At 43.3% G+C, this 14729-nt stretch overlaps 2 protein-coding genes across 3 annotated transcripts in view; both read left to right on the top strand.

Annotated features, from left to right (window-relative positions):
* The first annotated feature begins 121 nt into the window (after window positions 1–121).
* On the top strand, window positions 122–8917 carry LOC117370792 (cytochrome c oxidase assembly protein COX18, mitochondrial). Of its 2 annotated transcripts, none has more exons than XM_055222150.1 (7): window positions 122–350; window positions 1226–1493; window positions 2210–2310; window positions 3271–3425; window positions 3516–3631; window positions 4097–4207; window positions 6654–8917. In XM_055222150.1, coding segments are annotated over exons 1-7 (945 nt in total). In that variant the 5' UTR covers window positions 122–348; the 3' UTR covers window positions 6846–8917. The 2 variants fall into 2 exon arrangements, with proteins under 2 accessions (XP_055078125.1, XP_033822217.1); XM_033966326.2 differs by having other exon boundaries at window positions 133–170; window positions 6654–8808.
* Window positions 8918–9562: 645 nt separating this feature from the next.
* igfbp7 (insulin-like growth factor binding protein 7) overlaps window positions 9563–14729 on the top strand; it is a 7775-nt gene continuing 2608 nt past the window's right edge. Inside the window, exons 1-3 of the mRNA XM_033966325.2 lie at window positions 9563–9760; window positions 11674–11937; window positions 14322–14439. Of these exons, the coding sequence (XP_033822216.1) occupies window positions 11707–11937; window positions 14322–14439 (349 nt within the window). The 5' untranslated portion in view covers window positions 9563–9760; window positions 11674–11706. The remainder of the gene's footprint in view (window positions 9761–11673; window positions 11938–14321; window positions 14440–14729) is intronic.

Below are 14729 nucleotides of genomic sequence, written 5' to 3'. Positions count from 1 at the left end.
TGCAGTACAGTCCATACTTATAATTACTTAAATACTGTATTTTAGTCAGTGAAATTAAAACGAAACAAGAAAAGAGAAAAAAAAGTGACGTAATGACGTCATATTCCGGGGCCCATTAGTTGTAAACATGAAACGTCATCAGTGCGCGCGGGGAGAGCGTGGAGCTGAAGGTGAAGCGGATCTGTCTGTGGTTCTGGTTCTGAAGTTCGGAGCGTCAGTGGAGTTAGCTACAGGCGGCTTATATGCCTGTATCTAAGTGTGAATAATGTTTATATGTTTGATGTAATCAGGAGTAGCCTGTTTTTCAGTCGAGATCGGACCCATCTGTGATCAGCAGCACGAACCCAAATGTAAGATGTTCTTTTTACACTGACACACATGGATTCACTTCACTGTTATGGACCATGAGGCAGTCTCCTGTTTGATTTTAAGGAACCGTTTGTAGCATGGGCTCTTAATGTTTTTAAAAAGTACTAGTGACAGTGTCCAAACCTGCACATAGATCACACAATTGGTTCACATCAGAGAGAGTCCTTTTAGGTTTAAATCAACTGGATTTCAACATAAAAACTGGTAATCCAATGAGACTCATGTCAGTCTTTGCTTTCTAGTTGGATAATCATCTTAAGAACCAAAACACCAAATTATAACATAAATAAATGTGCCATCATGTCCAATGTTTTTGTAATTAAGAATAAATCAGCATTACAGTTCTTATCAATAAAAGCTATCAATATTAGGTCGTTTTCACACTGTCACTAGTTATGCCCACATAAAAGAGCGTTCAGCAGAGCAGTGGCTCCACAGAGAACATGTGTAAAAACAACCTTAGATGTGAAACTCATATCTGGGGATAGGTCACGTTTATGAAATTTAAAATCAAAATCTTACATACAGTTTCTTAACTCCTTGTTTTTATCACCAGTCGTGTCATAGTATTTTAGGGTGGTGTTGATTGTCTGTCTGTGGCTGTTTTTCCTTCTCAGTCCACAGATATCAGTCTACAGACAGGGCCGGGCGAGTTGTCATAAAAATCAAATCGTGATTTGGTTCTTGTGACAATCTGCACTTTTGGTTGTTGGTTTTATCGTGAGTCGCCTTTTGCTCTTCTCTTATTGAACTGGCTCTGAGTGAGTGACATCTGGATGGATGACTTTAGTCCAGTCGACTTTAGTGCAGTGACCGCCATAACGTAGAGTCTGACTGTCAGTGTGTGTCTCCTCAGGTCAAAGATGCTGCGTCTCTTGCGTCCAGCTCTAGTCTGTCCAGGCCCCTCCCTTGTGCCATTGGCCCCGCCCCTCCACATGCATACACCTGTCCACATGCACAGAGCTCACATGCACACTCCAGTGCAGGTGGCAGAGCAGTTCCTGGTTGGACTTCAGGAGATGAGCGGCGCCTCCTGGTGGTTGAGCATAGCAGCAGCGACTTTGACCGTCCGCTCCACTGTGACTCTGCCTCTCGCCGCCTACCAGACTGTGATCCTGCACCGGGTAAAATCCAGAGCCAGGGCCTTGTTGAATCAACAGTATCAATACTGGAAACCGTTTAGATGAGTGAATCTATAGGTTTGTTAAAGGTTATTATTTGAAAAGGAGTTCACTGAACACTACCGCCTCTAAAAAGAGGTGTAGCCAGGACAGTAGGTCTGGGGAGCTGCACAATGTTCATGTTCTGTTTAGTTTCAAGACGAAGGAAAAGGGTCTAGATGTTAAACAAATTAAAATGTATTTCTTTAATATTGTTGTGTAGTCTCTACTAGCTCTGAAATGGATCAAAGTTTTGCAAAAAATCTTCAGGAGGCATTTTTGTCTTATTTTTGATGATTTTTAGTACCTAAAATAAATATTTAGTTTCAGTATCAGTTTGTGTTTCTTCTGATGGGACTAATATGTGACAAACCACCAAAACATGGTCGTTAAAGCAGATTACAGCTTTTTGCGCCTGTTTAGAAGAAAACACAAACTAATATTCAAAAACAATGGTCTTTTTATTTAAAAAATAGATCGATACTAAAACTAGTACTAGAACACTGTTTGTCAAACCTAATAAACACCTCGTTGATGAAGGTAACTGTGACGTTTTTATTGAGTTTTAATCAAATAAATGAGACTCTTAAATATTTTTCCACATTTGTGAGTTTGGCTGAAGTTTTCTGATTGAAGCCAAAGCTGAATGTGATGTGTGTGTTGTGTTTGTGTGTGACCAGGTGGAGGCGCTGCAGAAGGAGATTTCGGAGCTGTCCCTGAGGCTCAGATATGAAGTGTCTGTGAAAGCCAAAGAAGTCGGCTGGAGCCTGGACACCTGCAGGTACTTCAGCACAAACACTGTGTTTGAAAGATACGCCCGGGGTGAGCGGTCCGACCATTAATCTGCACTCGGGATGCACGCATTCAGCCTTTTCAACTCTGATACCGATACTGATACTCTGCTAATACCTGATATGAACCGATACCAGTGCAGGGAACGACACTGGCCTTTTTCTCCAAGAACAATTACAAAATGGATCCAACAGTGGAATGTCATTGTTATTCATGCAAGTAACAACTAAACAGCTTTGTATAAATAAAAGTTCACACATTAGGAGACGTCCTGGGCCTAAATCCAGCAAAATGTCCTGGACCGGAGCGATATCCGATATTAGTATCTGTGCATCTGTGAGTTATTTGGGGTTTTTTTGTTTGTTTTTTTACTTTTCTACTGCTGCTTAATCTTCCCCCGTGGGATAATTTAGACTTATTTCATTTATTGATCTTTTCTCTCCATCTCTCCTTGTAGGAATTGAACCCTGGAAGTGGCTCTAACAGATGCATTGAATTTTTATGAGACTGAATAATTAAAATTATCTCTGTTTGACCCTGCAGTGACCACAGCCTTGTGCTTGTGTTTTCACTTGAGAAGGGAAGTCCAGCCTGTTGAACACGAGCATGTTCTCGTTTACGTCTGTTAAAATCATAATTTGCACATCATAAATCATTATAAACATTCAGGAAAGGCTCATTTATGTCCTGTCAATGGGACTTTTTTTTATTATCGATACCTGTGAAACATGAGGATCTAGTTTCAATACTACTGTTAATAAAATACGTGTTAACATCTGGTTAGGGTCAGATTTTCAGTATTTTGACGACCCTATTTTGTGTGGTCTCATTTATATCATTCGTTGTTCAACAGCCCGGTGAAAGTAAAGATGCTGCTGAACTGTTTGCTAATATGGTTAAGAATTATGTTATTAAAAGTTGTTAATGTCTTTTTTTTTTTACTTTGTAGGTTCCAGTTTAAGAAGAACATGAAGAGGATTGTGTCTGAACTCTACGTACGAGACAACTGTCACCCGTTCAAAGCCTCCATCTTGGTCCTGGTCCAGGTCCCGGTCTGGATCAGTCTGTCTCTGGCCCTCAGAGACCTCAGTCTGGACTCCAGCGGTGAGAACCAGGTCAAAACCAGGACTTATCAAGAGCTAATCCTGGACTAAAAGAAAACTAATAAAGCTACTATTGTGTTTGTGTCCACAGCTGTGTACTCTGCGCTGGCTGCAGGGGGCGCTCTCTGGTTCAAAGACCTGACTGTCCCTGACTCCACCTGGATTATTCCTGTGTCTCTGGGGCTCACCAACCTCCTGCTGGTGGAGGTGGGTACTGCTTTGAATAAATCCGTGTTATTTTCACTCAAAGTTACACCATAGACATGAGGAAAGGAGTCGGAGGGTCGAGGGTCGACTAACGGAAAAATGAGAGCGAGAGCAGCACAGACGCACAGATACTGGAAAGATCAGGCTTTGGTTCCTTACGTTTTACACTGCACAGTGTGTGTGTGTGTGTGTGTATATATATATATATATATATATATATATTATATATATATATATATATATATATATTATTTATATATATATATCTATCATGTGTTGTGTTATGTGTTGTGTGTCATGGGTCGTGTGTTGTGTCGTGTGTTGTGTCATGTTGTGTGTCATGTGTTGTGTGTCGTGTGTCATGTGTTGTTGTGTGTCATGTTGTGTGTCATGTGTTGTGTTGTGTGTCATGTGTTGTGTTATGTGTTGTGTGTCATGTGTCGTGTGTTGTGTCGTGTGTTGCAGTTGGCGTCTCTGCAGCAGAGGCCTGTCTCCGGACGCTTCCAGAGGATTGTCCTGCACTCGTTCAGAGCAGTGTCCCTCCTCATGATCCCTGTGTCTGCGTACGTCCCCACGGTGAGTCCAACGAGCGCCGTTAAGCGTTAGTCATTCTCAGTTAACTGTTCTCACTGCTCGTAACAACTTTAATTAGGACGGGTTTGGATCAGGGTTTGGATCAGGTCTGGGGGGGAGGGGAACAGTACTCAGGACAACAGTGTCCTTCCTCCTCTGGGACTTTCTACCTGGAGCACGACAGGAGCTAAAGGAGTCCTGGGGACATGGGGTGTGATGGTGAATTTCTTTTTAGACTTAATTCCTTTCACTTGTGAAGTTCTGTACAGACGTGTGAACGCCCCTCATGGTCATTCACTTCACACACAGTGATATTCTACTACTGTAGCCACAGCTGCCCTGGGGCAGACTGACTGAAACAAATGTTCCACTCTGCACCATCAGTCTGAGCAGCACCAGCTCACACGCCACATTCAGACTGGGCACGGTGGGCGAAGTGCACTTTGTGCCATAGTGCACGAGCCGTGTGCACGAGCCTAGTGCACGAGCAGTGTGCACGAGCCGTGTGCACGAGCAGAGTGCACTGCAAACTGCACTCTTCCAGTTTGGTGCAGAGCGTGAAAAGGCTTCACTCGATCGACCACGGACCAGGACTGAGGCAGGAGAGGTATTTGTGAGATTAGAATCAGAACACGAGTGGACTTGCCCCTCGCAGTATCTGTCTGTACTGTATCTGTCTGCTCCGTGTTTGTGCAGATTTGTGTGAGCGTCGGGTTTGGACTCGTCTCATGTGGGTCACACGGGGCACGATAAAACATAACTCAGATCATTTTAACTGTGCCCTGGGCCCATCGCAGGAGGATGGAGGGGGCACAGAGTGTACTCAGGTAAAGGGCGGGTGGGCTACTACTGCAGTAAGACATGTGGAAAAAGTAAAAAAAGATTTATAAAAATAAAACCTGAAGGAGCAGTGCAGGAAACTGTGCAGTTCTGAACTACTCTGAGAAGAACAGTGTCCAGAGCGACTCCTCTGTCTCTGATCAGTCTGGAGCCTCATTTATAAACAATTATGTAGGAATTTTTCTAAACAAGTGTGTGCTCCTAGTGGCCACGAGAGGTATGTGCCACACAAACTCCACCTCTCCACTCCTCCTCCTCCACTCCTCCACCTCTACACTCCTCCACCTCTCCACTCCTCCACCTCTCCACTCCTCCACCTCTCCACTCCTCCACCTCTCCACTCCTCCTCTCCATAAATGGGCAAAGTGGGGAATGAGATCTGCCTAAACATGAGTCGATAATCTGTGGATTTTACGTTGATTTACACAGACAGGGCCGTCGAGAGGAAGCTCTGCTTTGCAACTCCCAATAAAAAAATTTTTAAAAATGCAGGGAAAATGTTGGGTTGGGGTCAGGTTTGGACAGGGGCTCGTGTGGAGCCGCTGTGGCGTGCGGTGCATATAAACAAATGTAAAGTGTGTTTGATTAAACTAAAGTGTGATGTTCAGGTCACATCCTTATTTCATCCTCTCTGCGCTGGAACCCACAGACTGGAGAGAGAAGTCTATGGTCACACTACGGTCAGACGGATCCGCCCTTCTCCATATTTTCTGATTATCTCCTGCTCAAACATTTTTACTCAGACTCTCTTCTTCTGCTCCAAAGTGTCATCTCCAGACTTTGCAGAGAGTGTCAGGGTCCCAGTGGGTGCAGAGCAAAGTGCCACACTTAATAGTTTTATAATCCTGCGTCTAACACAGAGGACGTCGACTGTTACGTCCAACTTGGTCCAGAGGTGGTGGCACGTAACAAAATGATGTTAAAAAACCCAAGTGTAGAACAAAACAGGATCATGGACGTGGTAAAAAAAGGATAAATTAGATTTATTCTTACAAAATAATCTTCAAAATTGGATACAACTTAAACAATACAATTACTATAAAAAAATAAACTAAATAACCAAACAAACTGGTCGCTGATGTGGTGCACGCTCCTGGATTTTATTCCCCCATTGAATCCCGGGCCGCTCCAGGTGTGGCTCAACCAGTGGGTGGATCTGAATAAATGGAGACAAGGCCGAACAGGACTGGTCTGTAACACCTACGCGGCGTGAAGTGCAGTTTTATAAATGACGCCCCAGGTCAGAAAACCCAAGGCCAAGATCTGATTTAAACAGATTTAAGTCAGTGCAGATTATGACTGAGTTTAAGTCTTAAAGCAGAATGCACACGGTATGTCAAAGTCAAATAAAGTACAGCCTTTAACTGTAGAGGACCCTACACCCTACACCCTACACCCTACACCCTACACCCTACACCCTACACCCTACACCCTACACCCTACACCCTACACCCTACACACTACACCCTACACCCTACACCACACACCCTACACCACCAGGCGCTGGAACCTGTTTATTTTTGTATTTAATCTGCTCTCGTGCTGTTTGCTCCTTGTCAGATGTACGTTGGTTGTAAACTGGTCCTGATTGTCCCGTGTCGTTCCACAGTGCATGTCTCTGTACTGGCTCTGCTCCAGTGCGGTCGGACTCGGACACAACATGATTCTCCGCTCCCCTAAAGTCCACAGACTCCTCCAGCTCCAGCCCAAGTCCAACACTCCCTACAGAGACCTGTGCGCCGCCTTTGTCACCAAGTATCTGCGCAAAACCACCACTGAACATGGCCCCAAACAAGACTAAAGCTTCACGTCAGATGCCCTCCCTCGTTCTGGGCGTGGGTCAGATGCCCTCCCTCGTTCTGGGTGTGGGTCAGATGCCCTCCCTCGTTCTGGGTGTGGGTCAGATGCCCTCCCTCGTTCTGGGTGTGGGTCAGATGCCCTCCCTCGTTCTGGGTGTGGGTCAGATGCCCTCCCTCGTTCTGGGTGTACGTCAGATGCCCTCCCTCGTTCTGGGTCAGATGTTTTCCTTCTTGTTGTTGAGTTTTTCAGACTTCCTTCCTCTCCTGGACTCAGGACAATCACAGGAAGAGCTTCAGTCCACGACGTGACAAAACTTCATTCAAACAGAAGGTGAACGTCTCAGTGCAAAAGTCCTGTTTAAATTATTGAACTATTTGACTTTGTGAAAATATGGAAAATATGATCTGTGGGTTATTGGTTTAATCTCTGAGTCACACCGTCGTTGTGTCTTCTGTCCTGGAAAAAATCATTGATATTGTGTTGATTTATGACGTTGAACTTTGTAATGACTGGACCTGTCCACGTCAAACAACAACCACCACAGAGACTTGAACCATAAACCAGGTCGACACGTCTGACACTCGACAAACTCACCTGAGGATTCTCACCTGTCTCAGCTCCGTTTAAACTTTATGGATTACAATGTGATGATGTCACATGACCCCAGCCTCTCGCTGTGACATCACAACATTCTGTCGGCCAATAATATTTCACACAGATCAGTGCATCTAAAATCAATACGGTAAAAGAAACATACAGAGTCTAACTTCTTTTGAAACATGTAGTTTTACTCTGGATCAGATCTGGACTGAGGGACACAGATTGAATCAATGTGGTCAAAACTGTGATATTTCTTATAAAAGCAATTCAATTCATTTATTTTTGTAAAGCCCAAAATCACAACAACAGTTGTCTCGAAGGGCGTTCATGTTTTGGTTCTAGAGAGTTTCTAGTGACTAAAGGAAATGATTTACCCTTTGGATATTTCATAGAAAAGTTCAATGTAAAGTACAATGTGAGTATGACATCATCACAGTCTAGAACCTGAAAACCTCCCGTCCGTGGGCTTCAGGCAGGTTCTCCGCTGTTTCAGCAATAACACAATTCAAACAAAAAACAAAGTGCATCCTCCAGACCTGAGATATAATGGTTTTTGTTCAATTTAATTTGTTTTTTGTGTTATTTATATTGTTTTAAACATGTGTCTTTGTGAATTTAAAACTGTAAACTGTTTTTTAAAAGGACCTCCAGAAGCTTAACTGGCCCTCGGTGCAGCTGACGACGATCTGAATAAAAAAAACATGTTTAAACTGGAGACCTGCAGATTTAAACGTCACAACAGACGAGTGGAGCAAATACAGACATGATACAGAGAATTAAACACCAGAGACCAGAGCTACGTGAAACTAGCATCATCCATATGATTAATGCATGTGCTGTGCAAATAAAGTACACAAAGTACAGTTTTATATTCACAGGAGCAGTCTGTAGTACTGTTACTACTAAATACTTCATCAATAAGGTTCAACAGATCAATAAAGTCAACAACTATTTGACTTTACAATTAGAAAATCACAAAGGCTGCAACTGTTAAGCACGCAAGCTAACGGTCATATTAGCATGCTAACTGTCATGTTAGCACGCTAACTGTCATGTTAGCACGCTAACTGTCATGTTAGCACGCTAACTGTCATGTTAGCACGCTAACTGTCATGTTACAAACATTAAACTGTTACAAACTCAAATACTGTTCTAATGTGAGACTTGTGTGTCTTAAAATCTACAAGTTTAAGTATCAGACAAAGTTAAAATGACCCAGTGCTGAAACGCTAACGCTAACGCTGATGCTAAATACAATGTTCTTATTTGAAATTGATTTGTTCTTTTTGTTTAATTTTGAATCAGCTCTTTTCATTTTATATACTAAACTGTGTACTCTGTGGACTTATTTAAATGTTGCATCTCTTCAGAACAATAGTCCCTGTGTTCTGTTTTTATTTTCTGTAGTTTGATAATGAAAAGTTCTAAAATGTCCAGGGACTCTGTTTATTATTAAAGCTCCATAATGTCCTCAAAAACAGACCTGAGTGTGTTTTGTTTCATTCACATGTTTAACACTTTATTATTAGTCTGTCACATCTCTAAACCTCTAAACGCTCTGTTCCACCTTGTGATGTCATCAAGTGGTTGTTTTCATGTGAACTCCTTTTACCTTTAGTTCAGTCGAGATAAGAGACAACTCCAGGACTGAAATGATCCAGATGATTCTAGTGAAGGTGGAGTTTAAAAACACAGTGGAGCACTTCCTGTATCACCACATGATGACATCACAAGGTGGAACAGAGTGTTTTCAGTTTGAGAGAAGAGCTCAGTCTAAATGTGCAGGTTTGTGTTAAACATGTGAATGAAACAAAACACAACTCCAGGTCTGTGTGTGACGACACAGATCAGAGAATAACGTGATCTCAGCCCTTTAAACTATTTCAAAACTACAAACCTGAAAAAATCATGACATTTCTCCTTTAATGTGCTCAGACATGTTTAAACTGCGTCCGTGCCCTGAGTCGTGACAGAAGTCGTGTGTGTGTGTGTGTGTGTGTGTGTGTGTGTGTGTTTAAATGTCTTTATATAGAATTAGAGCTGAGATGTTTTTCCTGAGTGTTTGTGTCGACTCAGAGCTCAGGGCGTTCTGCTCGGATTATCGTCTCATGATCCACAGAGGGAGGGGCTTTACTGCATTCCTCTGACTCCCAGACTCAAGACCGACCCCTGGACCAGACCAGGACCAGACCAGGACCAGACCAGGACCAGACCAGGACCAGACCAGGACCAGACCAGGACCAGACGGGACTGCACCTGAACGGGTCCAAACTCGGTCCAAAACCAGCTCTGAGTCTCACCTGGACGTCTCATCAGGTACAGTTCAGATTTTTACAAGATAAGTTTATGATTACTACTATTACCACCATCAATAATACTACTACTACTGCTACTACTACTGCTACTACTACTGCTACTACTACTGTTACTACTCCTCATTCTACTCTCACCAGAGTTTGGGGATGAAATCACTTCAGAAAATAAAGTACATGTACTTTTTGTTGATGCCAGTCATAGTTGGATTGGGCCTGTGTTTCCATGGAGATGTTACTGTCTTGGCTGGAATGTGTCAAACTCAAGGCCTGGGGGCCAAATGTGGCCCGTCACATCATTTTATGTGGCCGTGAAAAGGTAAATGAAAAGGTCTGACTGTCATTTTAAAATAAGTCTCTGCTGCTTTAAGGCAATGACCATAAACTAATGAGACTGAAGCACAAACTTGTATCAGTTCCACTTTTTGGGACAAAGAGAAAAACCTGTTTGTTTTTTATTTTATGAGGTGGGGTCAGTTCTCAATCTGCGCCGACATTTTGGCACCAAACATGGAGCTATTTTGCAAAAGTGAGACTTCAAGAAAAACAACAAATTGTCCAAGAATTAAAAGTCTGGATCAGAGCAGGAAATGTTCAAAAGCCACAAACCAGTGAAACTTTATTATGGCTGAGTCTTTGTCAGTGGCTGCACTTTTACACATGGAATATTTGTAACTTGAACGAGTAATAAATACAGAAACACGTATTTAACAAGTTAAAAAGTAGGTACATTTATTTATGTCACATTTAGTGACATTTTTCTGCCTGATCTTTTCCTCTGAGGCCAGTTTCCTGATGTGGACCTCAGTGAAAACGATTCTTCCTGTTCTAAAGTACGACATTAAACTCACCTCACTGGAGGAACTAGGACAAGTTGTGCGTTAGATCTGTGGAGAGGCGACCCGCTCATAGTATTTCTGGGCCATTAAAACAAATTCATAAATAAAATAATATTTTTGCTAATGAGTGAAATGCTATAAACTGTTTCCTGTGGAATATTCCAGACAAACATGTTTATCTGGACTTTTCTCTGCCTCATTTCACTTTAATGTTTCATGTTTCATGTTTCATGTTTCATGTAATGATAATAGTCGCAGACGCTGATTGTGCTTTTGACACTAACCTCGTGTCGTTATGTCTCTGTGGACAGATCTTGTGTCATGTGACGTGTGGAGCTCAGATCATTGCGTCTCTGAGATTCTCCAGGGAGACATTTGTTTAGTTTTTGATACTGATTTTACTTTAAACTTGGATTTTCTATAATCCTTTTATTCTGTTACTACTATTTTGGGTTTTTAAAAGTATTGATGCCCAGAAGCTTATCTTTACTAAACCTGGTATTAAAACTCCGCACTCATTTGATTTGTTAAAGTTTTTCCTACTGCAAAAAATCACAGGGAAAAATGAGACTTTTTCAAATGGTTTTCATCAGATCACTGTGTTTGTCCCGAGGGGCAGTTTTTCCTCTTAGAGCGGGGCAATAATAGAACAGGGTCATGAGATCCAGTGTGAGGGCAGCTCTCAGGACAAAAGTGTCCCTCCTCTGTGTCCTGCAGCATCACAACAGCCTCCAGGGGGCGCCGCTGTTGTTTCGTCTTCTGCCATATTTGGTGTAGAAAGTCGATTTCATTGTAGTAAAAAGTGTGTAACATTTCAGAGCTAACTGGCTAGCATAGCCATCTCTAAGCAGGGTCGCCATGGAAACAGGAAAAACAAACTGCTCCGATGACACGGTCCAACAGTCCGTAACTTCTGTCCTTTGAACTTCACAGGACGTTATTATTATGAAAATGTGCTCAGTGTGCCAGGAGGTCAGCCACAAGAGCAGCTGACCATGACAAAACTAGAGTAAATATACAGAATCTCGACAGCTCCAGCACAAAGTCTTTCACGGGACAATTATTTTTCCTCCTCCAGACGTTGACCAAGTCCAGACCTGGTCCAGAGAAGATGGCCGCTGTCCTGGGACTCCTCCTGGGGGCGCTCCTGGTCGTGGTCGGGTCCGACCCGGCCCCCAAAGCCCCTGTAGCCCCCGTGCAGACCCCCGTGCAGACCCCTCTGTCGGGGGAGGGGCAGCCCTGTGTCCGAGGGGCGGGGCCTCACTGTGGGGCGGGGCTCGAGTGTATCCGCGCCGACAAGAAGAGCAAAGTGGGAGTGTGCAGGTGTAAGAGCGCGCACGAGGTGAGTGTGCACGTGTGAGAGCGCGCACGAGGTGAGTGTGCACGTGTGAGAGCGCGCACGAGGTGAGTGTGCACGTGTGAGAGCGTGCACGAGGTGAGTGTGCACGTGTGAGAGTGTGCACGTGTAAGAATGTGCACGAGGTGAGTGTGCACGTGTGAGAGTGTGCACGTGTGAGAGCGTGCAGGAGGTGAGCGTGCACGAGGTAAGTGTGCACGTGTGCAAAAGACTTTTATCAAATTTACTCTACAGCCAAAATAAAAATGTTTTTCCTCAGAGTCACTCAGACTCAGTGTCCAGGGTCAGGGAGGAAAGAAAAACCAAGATGGAAAAATGGTGAAATAAAAAAGTAATTTAATGTACAGGGATGTAAAAGGGCAAAGTAACAAAAGTCGACTAAACTATTTATGTAAATATATAAATCAACAGAACGTAAACCAACAAACCAAAAATAATAAGGTTTGTGTTAAAAATAACAAACTAAAGGGACATAGCGACAAACGGAATCGAGCGACAAAATAGACACAAAACTAAACTAGAATTAAGAATTAGAAGAATTAAGTAAAACTAATTATTTCCGTGTTCATTTTACACGTTTAGCTCATTATTCAGCGGCTGTCACGGTCACGAGGCGACGAAAAAAAACGAAACAAAATGAGACACAAACAGAACGACTGGACACACACGAGTCAAACCCTGAACAGGTGAACTGAAAAAGAGGAGCTCCAGGTGAGACAGGATTGGCCGAGTGAGAAACAGTCGTCCAATCAGCAGCGAGAGCTCAAACAGAAACAGGATTTCAGGAGGGAAATGAAATGAAACAGATTTAAACTTCGTCTTTTACTTTGGATCAGACCCGGACGACTGAGGGACTCACAGACACAACAGGCAAATAACAAATGAAAATAACTTAAGGCCTCGTGTCTTTAACGGCCTTTGTGCCGTTTGAGCCGTTTCCAGCTGCAAAACTCGACTGCACGAACAAACCAGCAGCAAAAGCATCAGCACAAAACTCCTGTCCTCACGCGTCACGGATAAAATATCAAAAAATATATTTAGTAGAGTGATTAAACGTCTTACTCCATCTTTATGTAAATATAGAATGTAAACATACAGAAAAATAAGAAACACTGAGTGAGAGGGTGTGTCCAAACTTTTGTCTCACCTTTATCTAAACTCAACGCCAAAAAGTAGTCCCCCAGTGCTGTGGTGGAGTGATACGCTGTGGAGGAGTGATGTGGTGGAGTGATACACCGTGGTGGAGTGATGTGGTGGAGTGATACACCGTGGTGGAGTGATGTGGTGGAGTGATACACCGTGGTGGAGTGATACACTGTGGTGGAGTGATACACTGTAGTGGAGTGATGTGGTGGAGTGATACGCTGTGGTGGAGTGATGTGGTGGAGTGATACACCGTGGTGGAGTGATACACTGTAGTGGAGTGATACACTGTAGTGGAGTGATGTGGTGGAGTGATACGCTGTGGTGGAGTGATGTGGTGGAGTGATGTGGTGGAGTGATGTGGTGGAGTGATACACTGTGGTGGAGTGATACACTGTGGTGGAGTGATGTGGTGGAGTGATGTGGTGGAGTGATGTGGTGGAGTGATGTGGTGGAGTGATGTGGTGGAGTGATACACTGTGGAGGGGCAGGGCGGTTTGTCCCTGTGTCTCAGATTAAATTCTTCACATCATGTTCCCAAAACACTGAGTTTTTTATCTGACCTTCAGCGCAGACCCAGGGACTGGACACAAGGTCACGTGGGAAAAGAAACAGAAAGAACAAACATTTAACGCTGAAAATCGTGGTACTTGAATCAGTATCAAGTATCAAGAGTATTATTTGGTATCGAAACAGGCTGTGGGCTGCAGAGGTGACAAACATTTACATAATTTCATAACTGTTACCAAACAACCACAAACATAAACAAGTAAACAAGTGAATAAGTGAATAATAAATAAGTGAATAATAAATAAGTGAATAAGGCCCGAGACGTGTGGAAAGTGCACGATGGTCCTGATTAGACAAATAAAAACCTTTGTTTAGTGAAATCAGTTTAAAGTGTCAAACATGTTTCTTTGTGCGTAAAATTTATTTTAGACGGAGTTTGTTCATGACATGAGCAGAATGAAAAGAAAAAAATATGAAACTCGTCATGAAACTGTCAGAAAAATGTGTTCAGTGGGAAATTTATCATTTTCTGGAAGGAACGAGCCGCTGTAGCCCTCTACAACGGCTCCCTCTACAACGGCTCCCTCTACAGCTGCTGTAGAGGGAGCCGTTGTAGAGGGAGCTGCTGTAGAGGGAGGGAGCTGCTGTAGAGGGAGGGAGCTGCTGTAGAGGGAGCTGCTCTTTTCTGACTGTGGTTGTCTTGGTGACCGGAGCAGGTCTGCGGCTCGGACGGTGTCACCTACAAAAACCCCTGTGCCCTGAAGAGCGCCAACGACAGGAGAGACGCGGAACTGCAGCCTGTGACAGTGAAGGGCAAAGGCAGCTGCCCGTCAGGTCAGAGGACGATACTTTACTATGATTATGACTACGAGTACTACTAATACTACTAATACTACTAATACTACTAATACTACTAATACTACTAATACTACTGCTCAACCACTAGTAATGTACTAATACTATTTAATAATACTGTATATTTAAAGCCCCAGTGCGTAACATTTTAGCTAAAAATTGTTGTTTCTTTGTTTTGTGGTGTGTGTCGCACTGAAACACTTGTTTTTGGCTTGCATCTCCACAAACCTGACTTGCTGTTTCCATGGTAATGTTGTGTCTTTGTTTTC

This window comes from Periophthalmus magnuspinnatus, chromosome 5 (assembly GCF_009829125.3).
Source record: "Periophthalmus magnuspinnatus isolate fPerMag1 chromosome 5, fPerMag1.2.pri, whole genome shotgun sequence".
NCBI classification, from domain to species: Eukaryota; Metazoa; Chordata; class Actinopteri; order Gobiiformes; family Gobiidae; genus Periophthalmus; species Periophthalmus magnuspinnatus.
This window is presented reverse-complemented; position numbering and strand designations above follow the sequence as displayed.

Bases quoted from the DNA above. Each gene is read 5' to 3' on its own strand.
- LOC117370792 (XM_055222150.1), top strand. The intron at 3,632-4,096 runs GTGGGTACTGCT...CGTGTGTTGCAG, and splicing joins CCAACCTCCTGCTGGTGGAG to TTGGCGTCTCTGCAGCAGAG. The intron at 4,208-6,653 runs GTGAGTCCAACG...GTCGTTCCACAG, and splicing joins TGTCTGCGTACGTCCCCACG to TGCATGTCTCTGTACTGGCT.